This window comes from Pelmatolapia mariae, linkage group LG6 (genome assembly GCF_036321145.2).
Source record: "Pelmatolapia mariae isolate MD_Pm_ZW linkage group LG6, Pm_UMD_F_2, whole genome shotgun sequence".
In the NCBI taxonomy this organism is placed as follows: domain Eukaryota; kingdom Metazoa; phylum Chordata; class Actinopteri; order Cichliformes; family Cichlidae; genus Pelmatolapia; species Pelmatolapia mariae.
Genome location: NC_086232.1, coordinates 22,437,886 through 22,463,251, shown reverse-complemented (window position 1 = coordinate 22,463,251; position 25,366 = coordinate 22,437,886). Strand labels below are relative to the sequence as shown.

Here is a 25,366-nt window from a genome sequence, read left to right as displayed (position 1 = left end):
TGAGGCGTTTTCAGAAGTGGGATTTATTAACATTGCAATTTATAGAGAAGCACTTTTGTCATAAATGCTCACCTGGCAGTTGTTTCTGTATCTATACCACATTGCCTGCACCTTGTGCATCCCCATTTAAGTGATGATTTGTACTTCTCGAGTTACTTTAATGATGCCTAAAAATCTAGGGACAGCAATGCCGTTCTACAAGGAGACCACATCTGTTTCTTACATATGCCACGTGAAAGTACAGGCGACACAGCTAGAAAATGATATGAGAAATGTTTCTTATTCGGGTGGGCAACCAGTGAAATTAGTGATGAAATCCATCACAGAGCAGGAACAGCAGAACAGAACGAAACAGATCACTGTGGCGTCGATCCGTAAGCTGCCGACATTGTGTGGAGAAGGAAAACATCTATAAAGCTTTTACATTGTGTACAATGATTTCTTTTGGATACCAGTAAAACATTGCGTTTTATTCTTTCCATTTATGTGCAAGGTATGAGTTCATGGCAGAAATTACAATATAAACACTTCGTGTGTGTATCGTAGTTGAAATAATCGGGGTTTACAGACACTGTAGGGGCATATCCACCTCCAGACTCAGGCTGCTCATCTCAATTTCGAGGCAGGGGGTAAGAGGTCAGCTGCCTTCTTGCGCAATTTACAACATCTTCCTCTTCTCAAACTCCTGCAGAGATGGACAACACAGAGGAAGAAGAAAAGAAACAACGTGACATGAAGTGAGACAGACGTGAATGATTTATTCATGCAGAATTCACTCAGCTCTGTTTTGATCCCATGTATCAGATCTGCTGTTGAAGGGGGAAAACAGAGGCGGCTAGAGCTTTGGAGTGCCTGTTTTTTTTTTCCTGGAGAGTGCAAATCATGTAGCACGCACATCTCACTAAGTTCCAGTTGCCAGCATTAAAACAGCACACTTCCTCTGATTGATAGGGACTAACCATCTGCAAAAATCTGATTTATGCATGGTTATGGTTGTTCTGTTTATCAGCACGGTCCAACCATGTGACTATAAATGAGAAAGCATTATGTTAGCCATTAAAGAGGATGTTGCTATTTACATATTCAATTTGGGAAATATCACACAAATCATAGGATGATAGAATACGTCGTTCCCAGAGAATTTTCCATTCCACAGGAGGAAAGTAACTTAATGCAAATGTCATTTATCAGGTCTACAGAACACACAAGTAGTCATGCACATGTCGGCCTATTCCTCTGTGGTGTCTGGATACCTGAAGGTCTACTGCCACCTTCAGGAGGAAACAGGCTTGTGTTTGAATAATGTAAAATGCTCGGTAGCCAACGCAAGCGCCTTCTTTAAAGCAACAATTAGATGGAGTGGGGGGAGGGAACTGGGGAGCCATGATCTTGTTCACCAAGTTTGTGCTTTACAGATGATGTACAATTAGAAGAGGGAAGGAGGTTAGGCTTTTGGCTAAAAAAAAAAAAAGAAAAAAAAAAAGGAAATTAGAGGACACAAAAAAGGGTAATGGGTTGGAAAGAGTGACAAGAAAGAAAGAAAAAAGAGGGAGTGTTTGTGACAAGCAGACAGATGCTTTGTTGGTCCGTGTCAACAGACACTAACTCAAGGGTACAAGACAGGAATCATAGCACTAAGGTAAGAAAGCAGAGCCGTCTGTGAGGGAGGGGGAGGAGAAAAAAAAAGAAAGAAGAAGAAAAAAAAGAAGCCTTCTTTGTGAGACAGTGTCTAATGGTTGACAAGTCAAGAGCAAGAGGGGGAGTAAAAATGAGCAAAGTAGAGGTTGCCACTCAATAGCGACAGGTGAGAACACGCCTGGATTGAAACTGGGGAGAGCAGACGAACATGTAATGTGAAAGAAAAGCAAAACCTTTACAAGCGAGCAATGACAGCTGTGACACACTTGGGCGCGGATACATGAAGAAAGCAAGCATTGTAAATATGGTCAGCACGCCTGCTTTAACTTTTAAATATATTACAAAAACAAAATCCAGATTCAATATTTTTGTGTCTCCATAAACCTTTGCAGCTTTATCAGCGGGATAGGATAATACTGTCTGATTTTGTAAACAAGTAAAAGGTCATAATTATTCTTCCTTTGCATATAAATTAAGTTGTTCTCAGATAAATATAGGTTTACTGATTTCTTCTCCTTGCACCCAGCGCAACTAAATTTTGCCTTTGTTTATCATTGCGAGTGTGTTACTACTAATTTTTGGCTTTGTGTGGGACGTGGAAACCTACAGGAGCTTATTGTATTTTTTGCTGGTCTGCAGTGGGCAGAGATTGTTTTGAAATGGATGTCACACACTTCCAACATAGTTCAGCAACAAAGGAATCTGATGACATTTGTAAGGTTGTTTGCTTATATAACTAATACTGCATGATAAAAATCACACCCACGCAGCTCTGTTGAAAATGGGTTTTTTTTGAAGTGGGGTGCACATAAGATTTTCTTTTCCCCCCTTATTGTGCGTTTAATGTTATTTGGAGATTCAACAGTTTAGAAGTTGTACTGTAACAAAAACATACAGTACATGCACAAAGAAAATGTTTTTAGTTAACTTGAATAAGAAATAAAAAAGGGTGTCCTAGCACTGCTGAAACAATAAAAATGGCACAAACACTAAAAGGATAATCACAATCCTGAGATCTGTGGGAAAGAAAGGATGCAGTAAACAAATTGTAAAGATGAATAAAATATTTCACAATAAAATATCACGCCTCCGTGAATCGCTACCTTATCGTGGTGGAGGGGTTTGTGTGTCCCAGGGATCCCAGGGGCTATGTTGTCTGGGGGCTTTTGCCCCCTGGTAGGGTCTCCCATGGCAAATTGGTCCTGGGTGATGGACCAGACAAAGAGCGATTCAGAAGACCCTTATGAGGAAAACATCGAGGGAACAGTTCACCCTGCCCGGGATAGGGTTACCGGGGCCCCGCCCTGGAGCCAGGCCTGGGGAGGGTGCCCTGAGGGCGAGCGTCTGGTGGCCGGGCCTTAGTCCATGGGGCCCGGCCGGGCACAGCCCGAAAAAGGGACATGGGCCCATCTTCCTGCAGACTCACCACCCGCAGGAGGCACCGTAGGGGTCGGGTGCAATGTGAGTCAGACGGCGGCCAGGAGCAGAGGCCCTGGCGGACCGATTCCCGGCTACCAAGACTCGCAGATGGGACATGGAATGTCACCTCTCTGGTGGGGAAGGAGCCTGAGCTAGTGCGTGAGGTTGAGAGGTACCGGCTAGATATAGTCGGGCTCACCTCAACGCATGGGCTGGGCTCTGGAACCAGTCTCCTGGAGAGGGGCTGGACTCTGTCTCAGTCTGGAGTTGCCCCTAGTGAGAGGAGTCGGGCCGGGGTGGGTATCTTGGTATCCCCTCGGCTTGCTGCTGGTATGTTGGGGTCTCTCCCAGTGGACGAGAGGGTTTGTTCCCTTCGCCTTCGGGTCAGGGAATGGGTCCTGACTGTCATCTGTGCTTATGCGCCGAGTGGCAGTTCAGAGTACCCAGCCTTCTTGGAGTCCCTGGGTGGGGCACTGGAGGGTGCTCCCCCTGGGGACTCTGAAGTCTCCCAGTAGGACAACAATGCTCACGTGGGCAATGACAGTGAGACCTGGAAGGGTGTGATTGGGAGGAACGGCCTCCCGGATCTGAACCCGAGCGGTGCTTTGTTATTGGACTTCTGTTCAAACCACAGTTTGGCCATAACGAACACCATGTTCGAACATAAGAGTGTCCATAAGTGCACATGGCACCAGGACACTCTAGGCCACAGGTCGATGATCGATTTTGTAATTGTATCACCAGACCTGAGGCCATATGTTTTGGACACTCACAAGGAATACTTCGAGGATTTCCTCAATCCCACTGACACGTCTTCCGTGGCAGAAGCAGAGTCTGGGGACGAAGGGGATGATCCGCCAATTTCCGGGGGCAAGGTCACTGAGGCAGTTAAACAACTCCTTGGTGGCAGAGCCCCTGGGGTGGACGAGGTCCGCCCCGAGTTCCTGAAGGCTCTGGATGTTGTAGGGCTGTCCTGGTTGACACGTCTCTCCAATGTTGCATAGAGATCAGGGGCAGCACCCCTGGCCTGGCAGACCGGGGTGGTGGTCCCCATCTTTAAGAAAGGGGACCGGAGGGTGTGTTCCAACTACAGGGGAATCACACTCCTCAGCCTCCCTGGAGTCTATGCCAGGGTGCTGGAGAGGAGAGTTCGTCCGTTAGTCGAACCTCGGATACAGGAGGAACAATGCGGTTTTCGTCCTGGTCGTGGAACACTGGACCAGCTCTTCATCCTCTCGAGGATACTCGAGGGTGCATGGGAGTTTGCCCAACCAGTCTACATGTGCTTTGTGGACTTGGAGAAGGCATTTGACTGTGTCCCTCAGGGGGTCCTGTGGGGGGTGCTCCGGGAGTATGGGGTGTCTGGCCCATTGCTACAGGCCATTCAGTCCTTATACGACCGTTGCAAGAGCTTGGTCCGCATAGCCGGCAATAAGTCGGACTTGTTCCTGGTGGGTGATGGGCTCCGCCAGGGCTGCCCTTTGTCACCGATTCTGTTCATAAATTTTATGAACAGAATTTCTAGGCATATCCAAGTGGCAGAAGGCTTTCACTTCGGTGGTCTCAGGATCTCATCTCTGCTTTTTGCCGATTATGTGGTCCTGTTGGCTTCATCAGGTGATAGCCTCCAGCTCGCCTTAGAACGGTTCGCAGCTGAGTGTAAAGCGGCGGGAATGAGAATCAGCACCTCCAAATCTGAGCCCATGGTCCTCAGCCGGAAAAGAGTGGAGTGCCCACTCCGGGTCAGGGACGAGACCCTGCCCCAAGTGGAGGAGTTCAAGTATCTCGGGGTCTTGTTCACGAGTGATGGGAGAAGGGAGCGGGAGATCGACAGACGGATTGGTGCAGCAGCTGCAGTGATGCGGACGCTTTACAGGTCTGTTGTGGTGACGAGAGACCTGAGTGTAAAAGCGAAGCTCTCAATTTACCGGTCGATCTACGCCCCTACCCTCACCTATGGTCACGAACTGTGGGTAGTGACTGAAAGAACGAGATCGCGAATACAAGAGGCGGAAATGGGCTTCCTCCGAAGGGTGGCTGGCTGGCCTCTCCCTTGGAGATAGGGTGAGAAGTTCGGCCATTCGGGAGGGGCTCAGAGTAGAGCTCCTGCTCCTCCACATCAAAAGGAGCCAGTTGAGGTGGTTTGGGCATCTGACTAGGATGCCCCCTGGGCGCCTCCTGGTAGGGCTGCTCGATTATGGCAAAAATGATAATCACGATTATTTTCACTGAAATTGAGATCTCGATTATTTGACGATATTTATTTAACAATAACAATGTATTGAATAATGGCTTTAAAGACGTCAAAAAATAATATAAAATAGTGTGCAAATATTGATAACAGTGCAAATGTTTGCAATATAAAAAATAAATGAAAAATGTAAACATCTATGTTTAGTGAACTTCAAAATACTGCATAATACTGGTTGTTCACTGTGTTAATTGAGCAGTGGTCTTTGGCGAGGAAAACGTTACCGCGTTTGTTATCTCCTTGTGTCTCTGGGGGCTGGTGGGATATTTAGTCGCGTTGTACAGGGTAGCGTGAATGGAAGTCTGTGAGGATGAAGCAGGTGTTGTCAAGAGTTTTTTCTCTATGTTCCTGCATTGTTTGATCGTATGTCACTTTGTGAGCGGTCTTCAAATGATTGAACAAATTTGTAGTGTTGCTCTGTGGTGCAGCTACGACACCGTAGCAAAGTTTCCACACTATGTCTACTTGATCCACGTCTGACTCCGCGAACCCATAATGTTTCCACACCACTTAAGTCGTTTTACCTCTCTTTTCAACCAACAGCATTCTTTCTTCAGCAGTCATTATCCTCTCCTCACCAAATAACTTCTGCTTAGCTTTCCTAGCTTTCCGAGCTTCCCTCGGGTCCTCTTAATTGTTGTGACGTGTGTTCGAAACGCAGAGAGGTGCGCTCGATTTGCCACACGGAGCAGCGCGAGAGGAGGAGCTAATAATCGGCTCAGTCATTTTTAATGATCGTTGAAAGCCCAGATCGTAATCACGATTAAAATTCGATTAATTGAGCAGCCCTACCTCCTGGGCGAGGTTTTCCGGGCATGTCCCACCGGGAGGAGGCCCTGGGGCAGACCCAGGACACGCTGGAGAGATTATATCTCTCGTCTGGCCTGGGAACACCTTGGTGTTCCCCCGGATAAGCTGGAGAAGTTGGCTGGGGAGAGGGAGGTCTGGGCTATGGTATGTTCAATATCAGGAAAAAAAGAGAACTTCAGGCTTTAAATCTTTTAAGGCTATGACTTTATTTCTAGTTAAAAATGAGCCATGAACTGGTCGTCTAATCTTCATCCTGTTATCCCCCGTCTGAACTTTTCCCTCTGATAGAAAAAAAAGCTGCCGATTCAGCTGCGTTTGTGCAGCTTGATGCTGAAGATGTACACCTTGTTCAGTTTCATTTTCTTTTCTAACATGCATTAAACAACAAAGAACCAAAGTTACACCTGAGGAATAAATATTCCTCATTCTGCCATATTTTATTATTAATATTATTTTTTTATTTTTACTAAATTTTTAAATGTCAACATAAGGAATGACAGAAGGAGGCACTATTAGTATACTGTGTCCTACTTACAAGTGAGCTTGCAGTCTGTACTTGATTATTTTTATGATGAACATGGTGCGAGGATTGGTGTGGGAAGAAAAAGCAGTCATGTTCCATTAAGATGTTTAAGAGGTCAAACCATTATTAATACCTGGAATTAGAGATTTTACTGAAACCTTGGCCCTTCTGAAATGTCATAAAGTTTTCTTGAGCTCACAAAATACTGTTATAATATCTGATTGCATTTGATGTCGCATGTATAGATCTCTGCAGATGCATGTTTGGACTCCTGATGTTCAGGTTCATGCAGGTCAGCAGATACAGTAATGCCCCGGTTGTTGTTCCTGCCTGCAGAGATAGCATTATTTCTACTTTCTTCTCTTACATGTTATTACTCCGATTAAGGCGGTCAATGAGATTAACAGAGATGTATGAACACAACGTGCAGCAATATGAGCACGTTTTTCATCATTACACACAATGATTATGAATTAAACTTTGGGAAAGAAAGTCATGTAAATCTATATCTGCGTGCAGTAGTGCCAGCAGTGGTAATGAAAGTATAAGATGATGAATGGGTGTAATACATGCTTTCACTTTTTATACATCTTGTTAACAGTTCTTCCCTAGAGATAAACTGAAATAAAGAGGCAATGCCGGCAACTCTGCCACAGTAAACACACATTTATTAATTTCTGTCCTTCTCTTCTGCCTTTCTTTATAGCATATTAAAAGTTCAATCTCAACCTTTGCTACTCAGAAGAGATAAATAACTAAATAAACCTCCTTACATGAGTACTTTAACTGTGATAAGAGATACAAGTGACCAGGATCACAAGATATTTTGGTCTGCGAACTAAAGAGAAGAATTACCACAATCTCACTTACATGTAATTATGCTTAAAATATGTTTATTCATCAGTTGATACATTGCATAAACTTTAAAAATAAAATAAATGCAAACAAGTATATTTTATTAGTTCTACATTAAACAATGAACCACATATTTATGCATGGGGTAGATATCATCATAATTTTTTGCTTTATATGCATTTGTTGTCCTAATTTTTAAATTGCATGTATGTAAAGATCTGAAAAAACATAAGTGTGACAAATTGTTTGGGACTATAGTTAAATTAATAAGAATTCTGCTTGCTTCTGTTTAAAGCGAAGCATTTTTAATACCGTTCCCACCAATGACTAAATATTCCAGCAATAAGTATTTTCATATCATGCGATACTGTTAAAAATTTAACTATCAATCAGCTATGATCCACACACAGACACATTGGGGGGGGGGGGATTAATTATTTATTGGATCGCCTGCTGAATTTGTAACTTCGCACATGACATTAACAGTCTCTAATTTTTGTGGCAGTTTTGTTTTAATGGAGAGAGAACAACTAAAAATCCAGAAGAAAAAAAATGCATTTTTCACTCAATGAAATTCAAATAGATTTGTATGAGTCTTGTATGTATGTATGCATGTAGGTAAAGTATTTATTCCTTAAAACCCAGCCAGAATTCCCAAACCAATGGATTGCAATCTGTGTGTCTCATGGGCACACATGCCAATGAATTACAGATACCCCTGATCACAATTCAGTATGTTTATAAATCACACTTGTTCACAGAATCTCTTCCTTCTATTCCAACCATTCCACCACCACAGGTGAGACCAAAGAGCTGTCAAAAGACTGCAGAAGACTACTGGTTTAAGCCAGGGCCTCCTCGCGGTAGGATATCCCAGACCGGAAAACCTTACCCAAGAAGCAGCCGTCTCCCTTCGATGTGGAGGAGCAGCAGTTCTACTCTGAACCCCTCCCAAAGCACTGAACTCTTCACCCTATTGCTCAGGGAGAGACCATCCACCTTTCAGAGAAAGCTAGATTAACAGATTGATGGCTTTCTCATCAACAACGCGCCATTTGGTGACAGACTGTTGCATAACATTTAAGACAGTTTATCGACATAAGCCATCAATTCAATTTTACCAATTAGATTAAACGTCGGCTAGTCGACTAAATACACACGTCCCTAGTTGTGGCTTTTCCAGTATGACAATGTCCCAAATCATATACAACAAAGAAGCTAACAAAGGAGTGCCTAAAGAAGCACATTAAAGTCATGGAGGAACCTATCCAGTCTCCAGACCTCAGTCCTACTGAAATACTGTGAAGCTTCAAGCTGCCAAGCATCATTTAGAGAGTTTCAGTAAAGAGGAGTGAACCAAAATCCCTCCTGTAATCTTGCAAACCTGGTGATCAACTTAGAAAGCATCTTATCACTGTGCTTTCCAACAAGGGTTTCTCCACCAAGTACTAAGTCACATCAAATACTTATTTCAATCAATGACAAGCAAATTAATTTATATATTAATTGATTTTTCTTGGATTTTGCAGTGATTTTCTGTCTCCCTCCATTAAAAAAAAGCTATCACAATAATTATCTCATAATTTCTTTATGTGACCAAACTTAAAAATTCCGGAGGGATCAAAATTATGTCCCTTACTATAGATACATTTTTTTTCCTTTTTCAGGGCTGTCAACACTAACGGGTTAACGCCATCATCACAATTAACGCGATTAAAATTTTTAACGCAATCAACCCATCAGGAGCGTAGAATGACTCTGAATGTCTCTGTCAACGCATTTGGGGCAGCTTGTTCAAAGTTTGTCCGTTCTGCGCTTCAGATGCCCCCCAAAAATTTTAATCCCGATGACGGCGTTAACATTTTAACATTGGCAGTAGGAAAAATACAGAGATATGTTTTTTTGGTTTTTTTCTGGGGGAAGGGGGGGGGCATTAGTAAGTAATAGGTTTTATTTTATAGTATAACCATATTATAGAACTTAAATACAAACACCTTGTTTAAGCATATTAGTGTAAATCAGCAAATTGCATTTTTGCAAAAAGGAAAAGTGCTCCTTACACAAAATAAACCTTTTGCAAAAGTTAATGTACCTCACTGGACTCCCTGACTCATTAACAATAAGCACCATTTTACTGCTGTAGGTGGATGAAACAGAGCTTGTTGATCAATGGTTTAGCAGTTTAATATATAGCACTGAATCATAATTTATGAACTCATCATACATTTTATTTAAAGTTTTTAATCTGAATAATACTGATAATGATAATAGATGCAGACAGATAATGTTTTTCTAAGAAAAAAAAAGAAAGAAAGAATAACTATGGCTTTTTCTCTAAAACAAACTCTCATTAACCAACTAATTTGCAAACACATCAGGGCTTAAAGAAGTGCGATGCATATCCTCCAGATCTCTCATGAGAATCCAAGGACATGGACCTCCAGTAGAAAAATGTTTAAAATGTGGATTCATGGTCAATTTAGAAAATAGAGATATAGGTAAAGAGAAAACTCCAGACAGTCAAGAGAGTTGGGTTTGAAATGTTTGTATATTTAGTGTGTGTGTGTGTGTGTGTGTGTGTGTGTGTGTGTGTGTGTGTGTGTGTGTGTGTGTGTGTGTGCGTGCGTGCGTGCGTGCACTATTGATGTGGTTTTTGCACTGATAAACTAACTTCTTAAAGACTACAACCACAAAAACACGACAATGTAATTTCACCTTTCATTTTCAGCAAGACTCTGATTTTAGGCGACAAAAATTGGGCTACTCTCACAAATACCAGCCCTGGATCAAGCTTAATTTCACCACGACAAAACCATGCAAATACACCCACCTGGGCATTTGTTATTTATGGCACTGCTAGCTAAAAAGCTTGCTGTTCTCAACTGATCTAAAGTCGCCTGCAGTCATTTCTGACAGTTATCAATCACAGACACACTGGAGCCTTACTATAGTACTTTCCATCACTGTTCATGATTACTAATCTTTGAGCCTTTGAATATTTACTGTTCCAAGTGACTCACCTTGAACATAGTGCTGCCCAACTGAGCAGGGGACATGCTGACTACAACTCCAGCTGACTGGAGGGCTGCAATCTTCTCTTTGGCTCCACCCTTTCCGCCAGCGATGATGGCGCCAGCATGGCCCATTCTACGGCCAGGAGGAGCAGTTAGACCAGCGATGAAGGATACCACAGGCTTTGAATTATCACCCTGGAAAAGGAGGAAAAGGAAAATCTGAACATAAAAATGGGGTGAAGATGCACAGAAAAGGGGAAACTGCTCAAGAGAAAGTGTCAGATGCAAATAGCGTCAGAAAGCACAAGAAGAGAAAAGTTGAATCCTCTTTCTGCACCTGCATTTTATTCATTCATTAGAAACACCCCGCGTCCTCCTATTAGAGAATCCCATGATAACAGGCTTGTCTAACCCGCCATCTCTGTCTCAGTCTGCAATATTAAAACAAAGGGTCAATCAAGCCATTTAATTGCATGGGTTGGTGTATGACCAGATAGGGGTTCAGGCTCCCGCCGTTTCATATCATCTCATTTCTAAAATGGTAATTAGTCATGTAGGCACTGATTAGCTCAGTACCCATCTATACTGCTTTCTCACTGATGGATGATACATTCAACAGTTAAGATCATTTCCAAGGTGAAGAGAGCTAATATTTCATCTTCACCAATAACACAACTAGCAAGGGGGACTGTGTGTGTGTGTGTGTGTGTGTGTGTGTGTGTGTGTGTGTGTGTGTGCGCGCGCGCGTGTGTGTGTGTGTGCCTGTGCGCGCGCACATGGACAGCAGCTAATATTTCATACTTAGGAATAACAACATAATTGCAGAGGACGGCTCGGTGCGTGTGCGCATGCACAAATTTAAACTAGCGCACAAACAAACACAAGTGCACGCACGCAGCCTTAGTCCTGTGCTTTCAACAGAGGCTGTGGCTCATCCGGCGAGCTGCTTTCAGAGCGTGAATGTGGCATGCTTTACAGCCTTTACAGCAATATAGTGAGGTCCTTCAAAGACACCCACTTCAAACTGCCATTTCAGCTTCAGATTCAAACCTGACACTGGCAGGAACAAAATGGCAGCTACTAATATATACTAGAGATGACTTCTGATAATTAAGACTCACAGGACATATACCAGCCGGGGAAATGCTGAGGACCTTGGCTCAGAAATGCACCACTAATGAGGCATTAACACTTGAATAGTTAACAGGGAAATGAAAATAGGGAGGGAACATCATTTTAAAGTACTCTAAATATGTTGGAAGCATCTGTTCTATGCGTCGAAAATGTATGCATAAAAACAAATTAGCACAAACAGCCCACTCAGTATTCAGGAGTCAAATCACGTTCTAAATAAACAAACCAACCTCGTGTGGATCAAGTCTTAAATCTACCTCAAACGCAAGAGGTTTAATTACTCCATTAATCCCTGCTTCCCCGGGCTCCAAGTAACAACTCATACAGGGAAGGGTGTCATATTACAATATCCCTTTACCCGTCTTTTGTCTTCCACTGTTAGCTGTACAGATTTATTACCTTAATTATGAGACCAATCGCAAAATATAACGTTCTAACACCTCCTCTGTGCCAACATGACTGGAAAACGCCTTTGTTCTATAAACACAAAATAACCTGCTCTAAATTGAGGAATTGTTTTCATAAGCTTAAAAGTAAAACTGGGACACGCAGGTGGCCTCACCAACATGATGAAGGCGGGGTGTAAATAACATGTACCAGCGCTTCAACTTCAGACTTCATCCAAACTACAGCCTTCCTTAATTTTCAGGGTTTTTTTTTTTTTCACAGAACAAAATGCTTATTTAAAAGGTCAGTGGAGATGGGGTGAGGACATTTTATTTATACATACCCACCACAGTAGTCGAGGTGCCAAATACTATGACATATTTGATATGCGTGACCCAATTTTAATATGGCGTGGAAAGCCTTTTTCTGTTAGAAAGCCTGTGAGACTCTTGTATTGATAAACCGCTGATACAGGTGATGTTATAAAACCACTTTTTTCTTGGCAATAGAGGGCATCAACACCAATGAAGGCTTAATGCTGACATATGCCCTGCATCATAAAATCTGACAGCAGAACCTAGTGGGAAGTATGAGTTTGTTTTCTTGAATTTCACTGAATTAAAGCAGCGGTAGACAAAATAGTGTGCAGTAACTCTGCTGTAACACTGATGGATACTGAAATCAATACTTTCTCACCTTTTGGTCTAATATGTCGTTCGCACATCAGGAGATCAATTTATTAAATGTTGCATGACATAAATCAATCATGACACTCAACCTTTAATTTCAATGGGCACTGAATACACAACGTGTCCAATGCGGCACAATTTGTCAAGCTAATGCAAAACGGGGCATTTAAGAAACAGTTTCGGGTTTAACGTCTTGAAATGAGTAATGTGGCCCTCTGTGAATACATACTCATCTGAAATAGCTCAACACAAAACTGTTTTGTTTATTTCACATGAGATATTTTAATCTTTCCTGTAATGGCTGTGTTGTGCCAGGTTCAGCCAGGGCTCAGCTGGGAAAAATAATAATTTGCTAAAAATAAAACGCATCCCTTCAATAAAACCCAGTTATTATGGAGTATGAAACTGTTTTTGAAAGATGTCGAATCAGTTCGGAGGTCTGGTTATATAAAAATAGAGTGGATGATGTAACCACGCTAAAAGACCCGAGAATAGTAGATTTATGGTGGTGCTGGTGGTGGTGTGTGGGTGGGTCGAAATTTTAGCAAATAAAAAAAACTGATCGATTTATACTGTAAAAAACCCTAAAAAACAAACAGAAACAAGAATGACCTCCATGATTTATGAACTCTGCTAGATGTGCTGAGCTCTAGGGATGGTCATATCATGTCATAGTTTATGTGACGACATGTGACGTCATGTTGGTCTGGTAGTGAGCATATCTACAGCTGCTGGTAGAAGGTGATGGCAAGGCACCAATGATACTGAAAGATGGAAATCCAAAGACTATGACAGCTCTGTGTTCAAATCCAAAATAAGATTAATAAAAATAAGAGCCTTTTTGAAAAATCACAAATCTATCAGAGGAGATCAAACCAAATACCAGAATATCAAACAATGGCCATTAGAGAGATGTGTAAGATTAATGCTCATGAGCACAGCTCCAGACCCTTTCCAAATTGACAAACCAATCTTAAATGTGGGATTTAGTTTGGAACAAGACAGAAGGTGGGTTGATCGCTTATATCACTGCTGTCAATCAAATTTAATCAAATCACACCTACGCTACCCTGATGACGCACATTGCCTGTTTTATAATGTGCTTGACACTAAACAATAATATTTGATATGTTCTTTTTCCCTCCACTCACCTTAAACCTTATTTTAGATAAATCCAAGTTTCAGATCAAACTGAAAGTTTATTGGACTAGGTTTTGGAGTTTTCCACCCTGCGATTAAAGCCAAGAAGATACTGACAGAAGCAAAACATACTTACGCGTATTAACATTTTATTTTAAGGTAGCCTACTGCTTATTCCAGACACTGCCATTTTCATTAATGCAATTTTCACTTATGGGAGCACACCGCTGGCAGTGCATCAGTGACTTGAATCTGAATGCATCCAAATCTAGAAAAGTTGAGTTAAAGTAAAAACAATGTCTTCAGATATCCCTTTGCCCTTTTTCAACTACTACAGTTAAAGAATCCATTTTATGTACGATGTTCTACACAATTAACTTTCAACATGAGATCTGCAGCTTACTCCCACGCTCTGCTGGGCTTTTTCTTGCATGTGTTTCATTTGAACTGTCCCTTCCTGTCAACACTCTGGGTGATTGGGTGGCGGGTGTTTGTACTTTATTTGTTGAGTGTGAGAAGTTATTCTCCTGAGACGCCAGGAGGAGATTTGCATGCATTAGAGAAGCTGAGGGCAAATCAAATTCATTTCTCAGCTCGAGAGCACCATAAGCGCGCACGCGGACACAGAAGCAAACACATGCACACGGAAAAATTAACAGGCTAAAAGTATTCTGCAAAACACCAAGTTCAGACCTCGAAATTTTTTTTTTTTTTAAATATACACAAGTTCACAGCCACTGGGATACACAAGTCAATCCTCACCCCACTCTTTATCATATGTGGGCATCACAAAAGGTTCACTTCAGCACTGCTGATTTCAGAACATGTCCTGTGAATCATACCTTCACCCCATCTGTCAGCTTATCTTGATCATACAAATCACACTGACACAGAGAAGTAAGAAAGCCAGCCTGAAGATACGATCAAAAAGAGACACGCTCCTCGTATGATGGCTTCCAGTCTTCACTTGAGCTGACATATTTTGAAAGGGCATAACTGAGAGCTAATTCAGAAAAGGATAAATTTTTTATAAGAACAGATATATGTGTTAAGGTGAAGCGCTGTGTGAGGGGATATTAGCAGGAGAGTGAAGTGAGATTATGGGTGTCCAGTGTGTCATTTCCTTACAGAGTTGTGCTGTTTCAGGTACTCTGCTGCATTCTCCTCTGCATTTCCTCCAATTTCTCCAATAAGAATAATGCCCTCCGTCTTGGGATCCTGCAGGAACACCTCCAGACAGTCTATGAAGTTTGTGCCATTAAATGGATCCCCGCCAATACCTTGCAGGAGACAAAGCAAACACTTGATAATGATAATGCCTGCAAATGAGGATCACATGGTTGTTCAGGCTTCATCAAATAAGCAGCCGCTGGAAGCCAGCTTCATGTCAACAACATCCGATAACCACTACCAAGATAATCTGGGGATGCTTTGCCCGGACTGTTTCACACCACAACAATTAATATTAACTGATTTAACTTCCCTGTAAATCTGGTCTCATTTTCATTGAGCAGTGCCTTGATTAGCAAATGATGTACAATATACTGTATGTCAAGTGACTTTTAAGCTGTAGTTTAGCATTTCGGCAGGGCAAAATTGACTCTGCACAACAAATAAACATTGGACACTGATCCTTTAAATGTCCTACTACTTGCAATGCCAGCATCAACATGGCCGATATTCGGCCAACACATCAATACATGATCCCTGACACTTACACAGACAGAAGATTTTAAAAAGCTTAATTTATATAGCTTCAGTTAGCTACCAACTTCATCAGTCTGCACTTTGATGCTGGGTTTATCACGTTTTTTTTTTTTTTTGCAACAGCTGCCTGCTCTCCGTGGAACCAGCTCTAGGAGACCAGCGACAGAGAGCTAAAGCAATGAGCTGGAAACGCTGTAAAGCTCTATAAAACTAAAAATAACTGCAGAGTCATTTCTGAGACATTTTGTTAGGGGAGAAAAAAAAGTTAAACTGGACAGAGTCAAAAAACAAACATTCTCAATCATTTTTCAGTTTTACCTCAATTGTCCCAAATCATCTACATCTCTGTGTGGTACTTTAATGTCTTTCGTTTCATATCCAGGAAACAAAAATTACAAAGCTTTTGAAAACCACAAGGGTGCAATAATCATTTTTAACAATACTTTCCATCAGGATCTACAAAAGCATGGGCAAATATCCACAAGACAAATCTCCACAGACTCAATGTCTTCTTAATTTATATTCACACCATTAGAAAACCTGGCAACACCAAGAAAAAAAAATTACATGCATACTAATCAAAGCGCACCCACATTAACAGCAACAAAGATGACAGTGATATTAAATATTGCATTAACTGTAATTTGCTGTAGCCCCTAGGTCATACTCAAACTTCAGAAGTCACGAGCAGACCCACCAATAAACTCCGTTTAATGAACTCTACAATATTTAATACTGTTGCGGCACTAGCTTTATGAAGTCTGGCTAGAGGACACTCCATAATTAAAATGTCTAAATAATGATGAAGCCAAGTTGTTTTTCATTTAATTCCAGAGTCCAAGTAGCTCTTTGATATGGATTTTCTGGTGGCACACAAGTTGGCCAAAAGAATTTGTTTTTGTAAAACAGTTAATCTTTTGATGTTTTGCCAAGATGTAACAGAGCTGGATGTGATTGTGTCATTACCGAATGTCAAGATGTTCTAATAAAATTTAAACAGATATTCTGAGCTGCCTCCTAGAAAGCAAACATGCTGATGCTCATACTGTGAATAACAATAGGCAGCGATACAAAATTGATGAATGAATACACTGGGTTTTTAAACAGCAGGAAACAGAGTTTGGGAAAATGTCACAGGTTGTGCTATCAAGCAGCATGTGTTGTTAATCCATGCTGTAAATCAATGAATTATTAAAACAAGGCTATGAGAAACTGCAGAGAAAGTAGGGTAATAAACAGATGGGTGGGTAATGGAAAGTCCCACATCTATAAACTTGTGAGATATGCAGAAAATATGATATTACCTGCAATCCTTTATCTGCTTTTATTTACCAGCTTTTCAAACATTTGTAATAAATGTGCCATTATTTTACAGAATGTGTAAAAACTAGCATTGTCTTTTTTGTGATGTACCTAAAAAACAAAAGAAGCATGAATTTAAGAGAAAAAAAGATATATTTAAGATATATGGTACACAATCACATTTTATGTACCTGCTATAGATGAGCGAGTGAGATGAAAAACACCACCCTTAAGATTTTCAGGACAAAGACTTTTGAAAGTAAGTTTCTACATTCATCTGAGCCACTCAACGGATCTGTCCGATCTCAATAGGGCTCTTCAAAGATAGTAGCACCTTTAATGCTCAGATCTGAGAGGAATATTCTGAGCACTGATCAGAAAAGTGCCTTTTTATTAGAAAACGTCTGAGCTATTTGCTGAAATGTATTAGCATCTGATGAGTTTTAGAGCAAGGTGAACTTGGAAGATCACCTTCCTATTTCTACCGAGTCCTGTAAAATATTCTTTTTTTTTTTTAATCTCTGGAGTAATTATTAAAGATGAAAGTCTAATATCTTATCACGTCTAAGGTCCTGCCAACATTCACAGTGAGGCTTAAATTAAATATAAGGATGTGATGTTGAGTGCTTGGTAATAAGTGACCAGCATGTCTTCAAACCAAATGCAGCACATACTAATATAAAATTCTCTCTGTTCATGCCTACAAAATCTCCCTGGCATCTACTTCGAGCAGTTAAAAGCTTGTTTTATGTTGCACAGATATAAAAATACATTCAGCAGCACTGCGTGTTCAGTTTAAACTTAATACGCCAAAAGTCATTGGTAGCTTACCAACACAGAGTGACTGGCCCAGGCCTACTTGCGTAGTTTGATGCACAGCTTCATATGTCAGGGTACCCGATCTAGAAACAATGCCTGAAAGAAAGAATTTCTTAGGTTTCTTTACTTACACTTAAACATCATTAAAAGAAATATTGGTCAAAGGTGATATAATAAAATAAAATGCAGCTGCCATTTATTTGTCAGCATCTTTTCACCAAGACATAAAATACAAAACGGATCACCATCATAACAGCTGCTCCCTCTATGCTGCGGTAAGAAAAATAATAATAATAATAATGAATGGCAGGCGATTTACTACATATATAACAGACTTCCTGTAAAGGTTCACTAGCCGGCAGCACATGTTGCACGTCAAGCTGTCAACAGCAGGAGCTCGATGTAAGATCTAAATAGTGCTGTGTTAAAAAAAAGAAGGGAAAAAAAGTTCAACCTGGAAAGAAAGGCAGAGTGTTTTTCTTCAGCCATTTAATGACTGTGGTTGGAGAAGCCTGATCCAACAGGTGAGTGTTATTCATTTTGAATTTTGACCTCTTTATTGAGTGTCCCTGTTCAACTACTAGTTAGCACAAATATCTAGTGAGCCAATCACACGGCAGCAACTCAGTCATTAGAATGAGAAAAAAAAAGTGATTTTAAGTGCCTGAGCGATCCATGGTTTTTAATTGCCTGATGTACTGATCTGAGTATTTCAAAAAAACCTGTTGATCTGCTGGGATTCCCATCTTTAGGGCTTACAAAGAATGGTGTAAAAAAGAGAGAATATCCGATGACAGGCAGGTCTCCAGGTGAAAATGCCTTGTTGATGCCAGAGGAGAATAGCCAGAGTGCCTTAGGTTAATAGGAAGGCAACAGTAACTCAAATTACCACTCGTTACAACCAAGGTATGCAGAAGAGTATCTCTAAATACACAACTCTTCAAACCTTGAAGCAAAAGGATTACAGCAGCAGTAGATACCACTCATGAACAGAAAAAAGGAAACTGTGGTGACAATTTGCACTGGACCACAGAAGATTGGGGAAAAAAGGTTGACTGGTCTGAGAAGTCTTAACTTCTGTTACAGCAGTCGAATCTCTAAGAAATGTTTCCAGCATCTTGTTAAATTTGTGCCATGAAGAATTAAGAAGGTTCTGAAGTTGAAAGGGAGTCCAACCTGATACTGGCAAGGTGTGCCTATTTAAAGTAGCCAGTGAGGGCATACAACACCATGTAAGCTCTCTAGATTTCACACATTCTTAAATACAATAACTTTTGGCATTTTAAAGTTATATTCAATTAAGCTAAATGTTTAAAGCTTTTGCCTGTGTCACCTTAGACACATCACCACTCACCGATTCTTCCTTTCTTGTGAATGTGGCCTGGCATGATGCCAATCTTACATTCCCCGGGCTGAGAAAACAAATAAAACCCACATATTTCATTGTATATCTAAAACAAAACACATTGTTTTATAATTTATGACAGTGTTAAATCATGATTTTTGTTCATTTGCAGTTCATTATTACTTCATTGTAATTTTTTTAAATTTAAAAACCTGTTTTTAAACTTTTTCTTCTATAACAATAAGTAATAATAATATAATAAATAACAATTTTTAAAAAGACATTCATTTGTCATTTTCTCCATTTTATCTACTGGATAAACTCCCATGATATTAAAAAGAAAAAAAAATCACTGTTATTATTAATGCATTAAATCTCAGGGACTCCATGAGAAGGAATTTGGGCTTTCAACCCTCTCAGCCACCCCCACTCACAAAAAAAAAAGAAATAGAAATAAGTATATTTGTCCTCCGCTGTGTATTTATGTATGCACTTACATTAATGACTCCTGGGCAGTTTGGGCCTATGAGGCGAGTAGCGCTCTGGCGCAGAAGCTTATGTTTGACTTTAACCATGTCCTGCTGGGGGATGCCCTCAGTGATGCACACCACCAGAGGTATCTCTGCGTCAATGGCCTCAATGATGGCTGCTGCCGCGAATGGAGGAGGTACATAAATCACAGAGGCGTCTGCCCCTGTGCCCTGCTTTGCCTGAAGCAAAGAATAAAAGGCATTGGCATTGCATCGAAAAAAAAAAAAAAAAAAAAAAGGGACATTCTCAAGTTATGAAACAGTGCCACCTAATGTTTTGTTACAAAAATCCATCTGCAAAGGATCACAGTAGGAAGAATACAAACTACATATTTTAGTTCTTGTTTTTAAAAAGAATTACAACAGCGACAAGCACAATTACAACACAATTAGACAAGGAGTCACACACACCTCCTTCACAGAGTTAAAAACTGGCAGGCCAAGGTGGGTCTTGCCACCCTTGCCAGGGGAAACTCCTCCAACTAACTGGGAGCCATAGTCGAGAGCCTGCTGACTGTGAAACGTCCCCTACAAGTGAAGAGGAAGAGAGCGCAATCAGTTTGTGTACACATGTGTAATGAAATGGGTACAGCCACTTCTACGGCACCAACATTGAGATATCATTGCAGACAGAGTGGAAGTAGGAAATATGATGCCATCCAAGATTAATCACCGGTGCTGCTGAGAAAAAGGATAAATACAGAAACTAGGCTGGATTCTAGCAGGGGGTGAAGGCACCGGTAAATATATTCAATGAGAAGGAATCTAAATGATCTTGACAAATGAGTAATGATGTAAGCTAAGTTTAATCTCCTAGCAGAACATTTGAAAAACAAATCAAAAGCAGCGTTGGATAGTCGCCAGCGCCGAGTGTGAAATATCTCCCAAGAAAGTTAGTTTACAAAATATTTCACACACTGTCACTTCCATGTGGGCCACGGAGAACATGTCGTGCTGCACTGCCAAGGTTTGTGCATTTTATTCTAGACACGCAGGAAGGTGATTCAACACTTTGCTTCAACCCTGCCCATAGAAACGCGTAAAATATGATAATCTCAGACATCCAAGCTCAAGCATCGGGTTAAGCATAGTTAAATCTCAAGAGTATACACATTATGATGCACTAATACTTGATCTGCAAACACAAATAGGCTGTTTCTGACAGTCTGTGAATGCTGTAAGACACTTTCAATTTTACCTTCCACACCTACACGTAAACAGAACATTTATAATATTTCACATGATCAAACTACAGTTTCAGTAAAGAGCTGGAAGCAACTGGCAAACAATATATGTGCCGTACACATGTTTTAAGACTTACTTCAATGAACAGGATACAGCCGCAGTAACACTAAGGGATCACAATGCATTTTGTAGATCTGAGAAAGAATAATTTAACTGAACCTCAGTTGCACCTTCGCAGAAAATGAGCTCACGAAGTCAGACCGAACTGATTTTCTGCTGAACGAATCCTATCTGTGTGCAGTCAGTTAATTATCACTCGAGAGGCTGAAACAATGTAGATGGAGCAGCACAGACCGTAACTACAAGCGCAAATAAATGACCTTAATGTAAAAATTATAACCAGCCTATTAAGAGGAATTAGAAGCTATGAATCAGCATTTTCCTGCCCATTTGTAATATAGTTCTTCACCCTGCTAACTTTGCTGTTTTTGCCGGTCATTATTATCGCAAATGTTGGTACAATAATTTTGAAAAATGGCTTGCTTATCAAGCCAGGAAGACACGGCAATGTGCACTCAATAGCACTTGCTTCATTTCTCATCCTTTTCTAATTACCCAGAGTGTTCACTAGAACTATATTTAACAACCTTTTATTATGTTGAAGAGAAAATGGAAGATGAAAAATGAAATGTGAGGAAGGACGCGGGGCGGGGGAGAGGGAATATAAATCTGTGAAGTCCACGTTTCTGGCTTGTTGAACACACTTGCCAAGAAGATTGTAATTCTCCTTCACTGCCACTTTTCAAAGCAAATCACATAAGGTTTTTCATGCACGGAAAAAATAATAAATAAATCAAAGGATCAACAATCTGCCAAGCAGAGTTAAGCTTGGTTAAAACCATGATAAAGGGTAGTTGTGGGGGGAGGTGGGGGACAAGTCAAATTAAAAATGAAAATTATTTTCTATTTAAGAATAAGCTGGAATAATTAAAGGATCAAACTTGATTTATAAGGTTGAAACAAACACACAAAATCCACAGCAAACAGCAGAATCACAGCAGTATCAAGTGTTCCAGCATTGACACAAACTTCGCATCAGGGACTTTTTACCAAACACTTTTACATTTTGCTAACTTTAACTATTTAAATTATTACAGTGCCGCAAAGCCTTGAGCCACCCCTTATTTCTTTGTACTTTACTTCAAAGGAGCCAGGCTTTCTTGTATTTTTAAGGTGCTCTTGAACAATAGTTCTCTGAGCTTTTTGAAGGTCTTTCAAAGCTGTTCTTTGGACACTGAATGTTTTTTCACTCATTTATAGCCCAGTTCTTGACACTGACCTATGAACACAGCTCAAGGGACAAACCAGCATTGTGTTTACATAGCACAGAAAAAAAAGGTTTTAAAAAAACTGTTTTAAATTGTAGTGATGGCAAAGCTTAAAGCTCTACAGCATATGAAGAGTATCCGAAAGTCTGGATGTAAGAAATCCAGCAAAAACATGCACCAGCCCTTCAGTTGATCCTCAACTGATCACTGATGCCTCATCAGAAATAGACTCGCTGGAAGTCATGTCCCACAGGTACACAAGAATTGGACTGAAAGTCAAATGTAAAAGAGTCCTATGGAGTGATGAATCCACGTGTGAAATTTTTGGTTTAAAGCAGGTGCAGGCTGTGTCATGGTTTGGGGCTGCATTTCAGCCAGTGGTGTTGGAAATCTTGCCAACAGTTCATAAGTGTTGGACTTATGAACACAGGAAAATCCTCAGAGTCTGGACCTTAACTCTATTAGGAACAGAACAAAAAGCAGTTAACATCAGAAGGTCATTCAAAACAGCTTTGAATGACCTTCGAGAAGCCTGGAGAACTATTGCTGATTATTCCCTGAATGTTTGCACATGTTTTAAAAAAGCTCTGCACTTACTTTCCATTTTCCCAACAAAACAAAGCAAAATGAGCAGCAGACCAAGGCTTTTGCACAGTACAGTATTTGATTCCATTTTAAACCTTTTAAACAACTTTTAAATTGTTAGTGAAATTATGATTCTCTGTTTTGTCAATCTGTTTTGACATGACTATGTGCCCTGAGAGAACAGAGTAAGGACTATGTTTCGGTTGTTAAGGAGTAATAAAGGATTCTGCTCTCCTTGGGGCAATGCAGGAGCTTTTCTTCATCTTAGCCAAGGTTTTAATGCTAAAAGGTCTGAGACAAATCTCTAAGACACAAAAGACTTACTAGGCTGTAAACATAAAATTAACTTGAACTACACTGACATAACTTGTGCCATTAAAACAAAACTGAATTTAGGCAGAAACAAAGAATGAGATTTTTACAGCTGATGGAGATGAACTTTTAAAATGTCCTTCTGGTAATCTTACTCATACAGAAAGTCTTTGACATACAAAAAAAAAATAAAAATGAGGAATTGTGTGTGCAGTAAGGAAAACCTGAGATTTCACAACAAGATTGCAGTAACTTAAACTGATGTGAAGCAAAAATAACGAGATGTTTTCAGTCCAAACCTGCTTCCCCGTGAAACCTTGGCAGATGACCTTCGTGTTCTTGTCGATGTACAGGTTCTTTCTTGTGCCTGTGTAGCAGTGTCTGACTCCACTGTGCTGCACTAATGGACGGAGAAAAAAGGGAAAACAGAGGTTTTTTTTGTTATTTGTGAGAACTTAACATACAGACAAGATTACACATTAAACCTGTTTTGGTCAAAGGAGACATGTTTTGCAACAAGTAAACTGCAGTTTCTCTCAGATCTGAACAGATCCTAAACCACTCTTCTCACAGTGGACAGCAAAGTGTTTAATCAAATATTTACCTTTCTGGGGAACCCTACGCTCCACACTGTTTTTGGCAACAATCTTTTACCCTCCAACTATCCTTCAAAGTTGCTGAGCAACATTTAAAACTTTCTTTTAAGACTTAAAGAGATATGTTTTACAGAAAATGTTACCAAAAAAAACCCCACTCAATTTTTAAGACTTTTGTTCAGTTTTATGATAATTTTAGTTAACCTGCGGAGGCATTACAAGTTAGTTAGTGTTTGGTGTAACAATATGTGTCCAGCAGCTGCAGGTCACATTCAGGTCCCGACTCAGTTGAAGAACTTTAATCAAGGTTTATGCACGTTGCGAGGCATCTGATAAGACAAAGACTGTAGGTATTACATAATCTCACCTAACAGGTAAAACGAGAAATATGCTGCACTACTCACAACATGGCTATGAGACACTTTTACTACTATACTACTGCATTAATGTCAAAAGACTATGTAGTTAAACTCCCCTCACAGCAGAAAATTACCACGGAAATCAATAAAGAATCAAATATAAGCAGAACTGATAGTGACATTAATATAAATTAAAGCTCATCAGTCTCCAAGTAGCAAATGGGTAGCTAAGTGTTTTTACATTTTACAATTCACATCCAACTGCAAGAAAAAGATCAATGTATTTTCTTATTGTGCTTACACACTATACAAATATTAATTATATTAAAACTGCATCTGTCTGACTAATAACAATTATTATTTCAGTTCTTGCAGTTCCTTCAATGTCATGTGAGACTCGAGCTTGTCTTGTGGTGATCTTTTCTTCCCTCTTACTCACTTTGTGAAGCTACTATTCAAAAATAAAGGTGCAGCCTATTTACTAAGATGACACTGCCAAAATAAATAATATGACACCGCGATCTCTACAGGTTAAAACAAATAAACTCACAGGCTTCTTTTGCCGAACACACTGCTCTGTAGCCCAAATGCCCCCAAATCATTCCTGTTTTTCTTTTTCAGTTCAGCCCTAACACGTGTTTGTGACTGGGCTAACATTAACCAGCAGTCTGACTAACTGAACTTTGGCCCGCTTTCAAACCTCCCACAAGACACAATTTATCAGTGAGATAAGCAACGTTCATCTTAGCTAAAGTCTCAAGAAAGGCGTACTAAATTAAAGTTATGTCGCCTTCTAAAATCTAATGCAAACTTATTTTTAATTTTTTTTAACTGTAAGAAAGTAACATAAGCAAATAAACTGCCTCAAAAAGTTCATTTAGCTGCTTTCAGTTACTGCTCGATAAAAAACAAAACAAAAAAACCCAACATGGGCTGATGAACCTGCTGTCACACACTGACGTTGTAGTTCACAAGACATGCAAGGTCAAAGATCAACGATCAACAATTAACACTTGTCCGGAAGCAGGGTGGTAGGTGCTTAAAGTTAGATTTTACTTAGCGTAAGGCTAAGGTCCTGCTAACTGTCAGTAAGTTTTCCCTGCATTCTTCTACGGTCTCCAGGCTAACGTGGCTAACTAACGTGTAAGCCCCCTGACAGCCAACCCACAGGAGCCTTGCTAGCCGGTGCAAAACTATACGTGCCTGCAAAGCTAATGTAGAGCACACAGACGGTAAGTATACGTGTGATACCGAAAGCAAACTGTCAAACAATTTGTATGACTAAACTATTGTTTGCTACAATACTTACAAAGCAGCCTAGCAAACAACCTGCTGTGAGACATCTTCGGTCATTCACCAATGACACTGGAGACTGAAGACCTCTCACACGGATCTTAGTTGACCATAAACATCCCGGTGGAATCGAGAGTTTTAAAGA

General features: G+C 40.4%; 1 protein-coding gene across 1 annotated transcript; it reads right to left on the bottom strand.

The window, feature by feature from the left end:
• On the bottom strand, positions 1-25,366 carry suclg1 (succinate-CoA ligase GDP/ADP-forming subunit alph). The gene is made up of 9 exons (XM_063476231.1): positions 25,238-25,366; positions 23,273-23,373; positions 19,975-20,091; positions 19,531-19,743; positions 19,043-19,100; positions 17,701-17,784; positions 14,989-15,140; positions 10,517-10,705; positions 1-685 (listed from the first exon to the last, which is right to left on the bottom strand). Exons 1-9 carry the CDS (start codon positions 25,269-25,271, stop codon positions 659-661), a joined length of 975 nt encoding a protein of 324 aa, XP_063332301.1. The 5' UTR covers positions 25,272-25,366; the 3' UTR covers positions 1-658.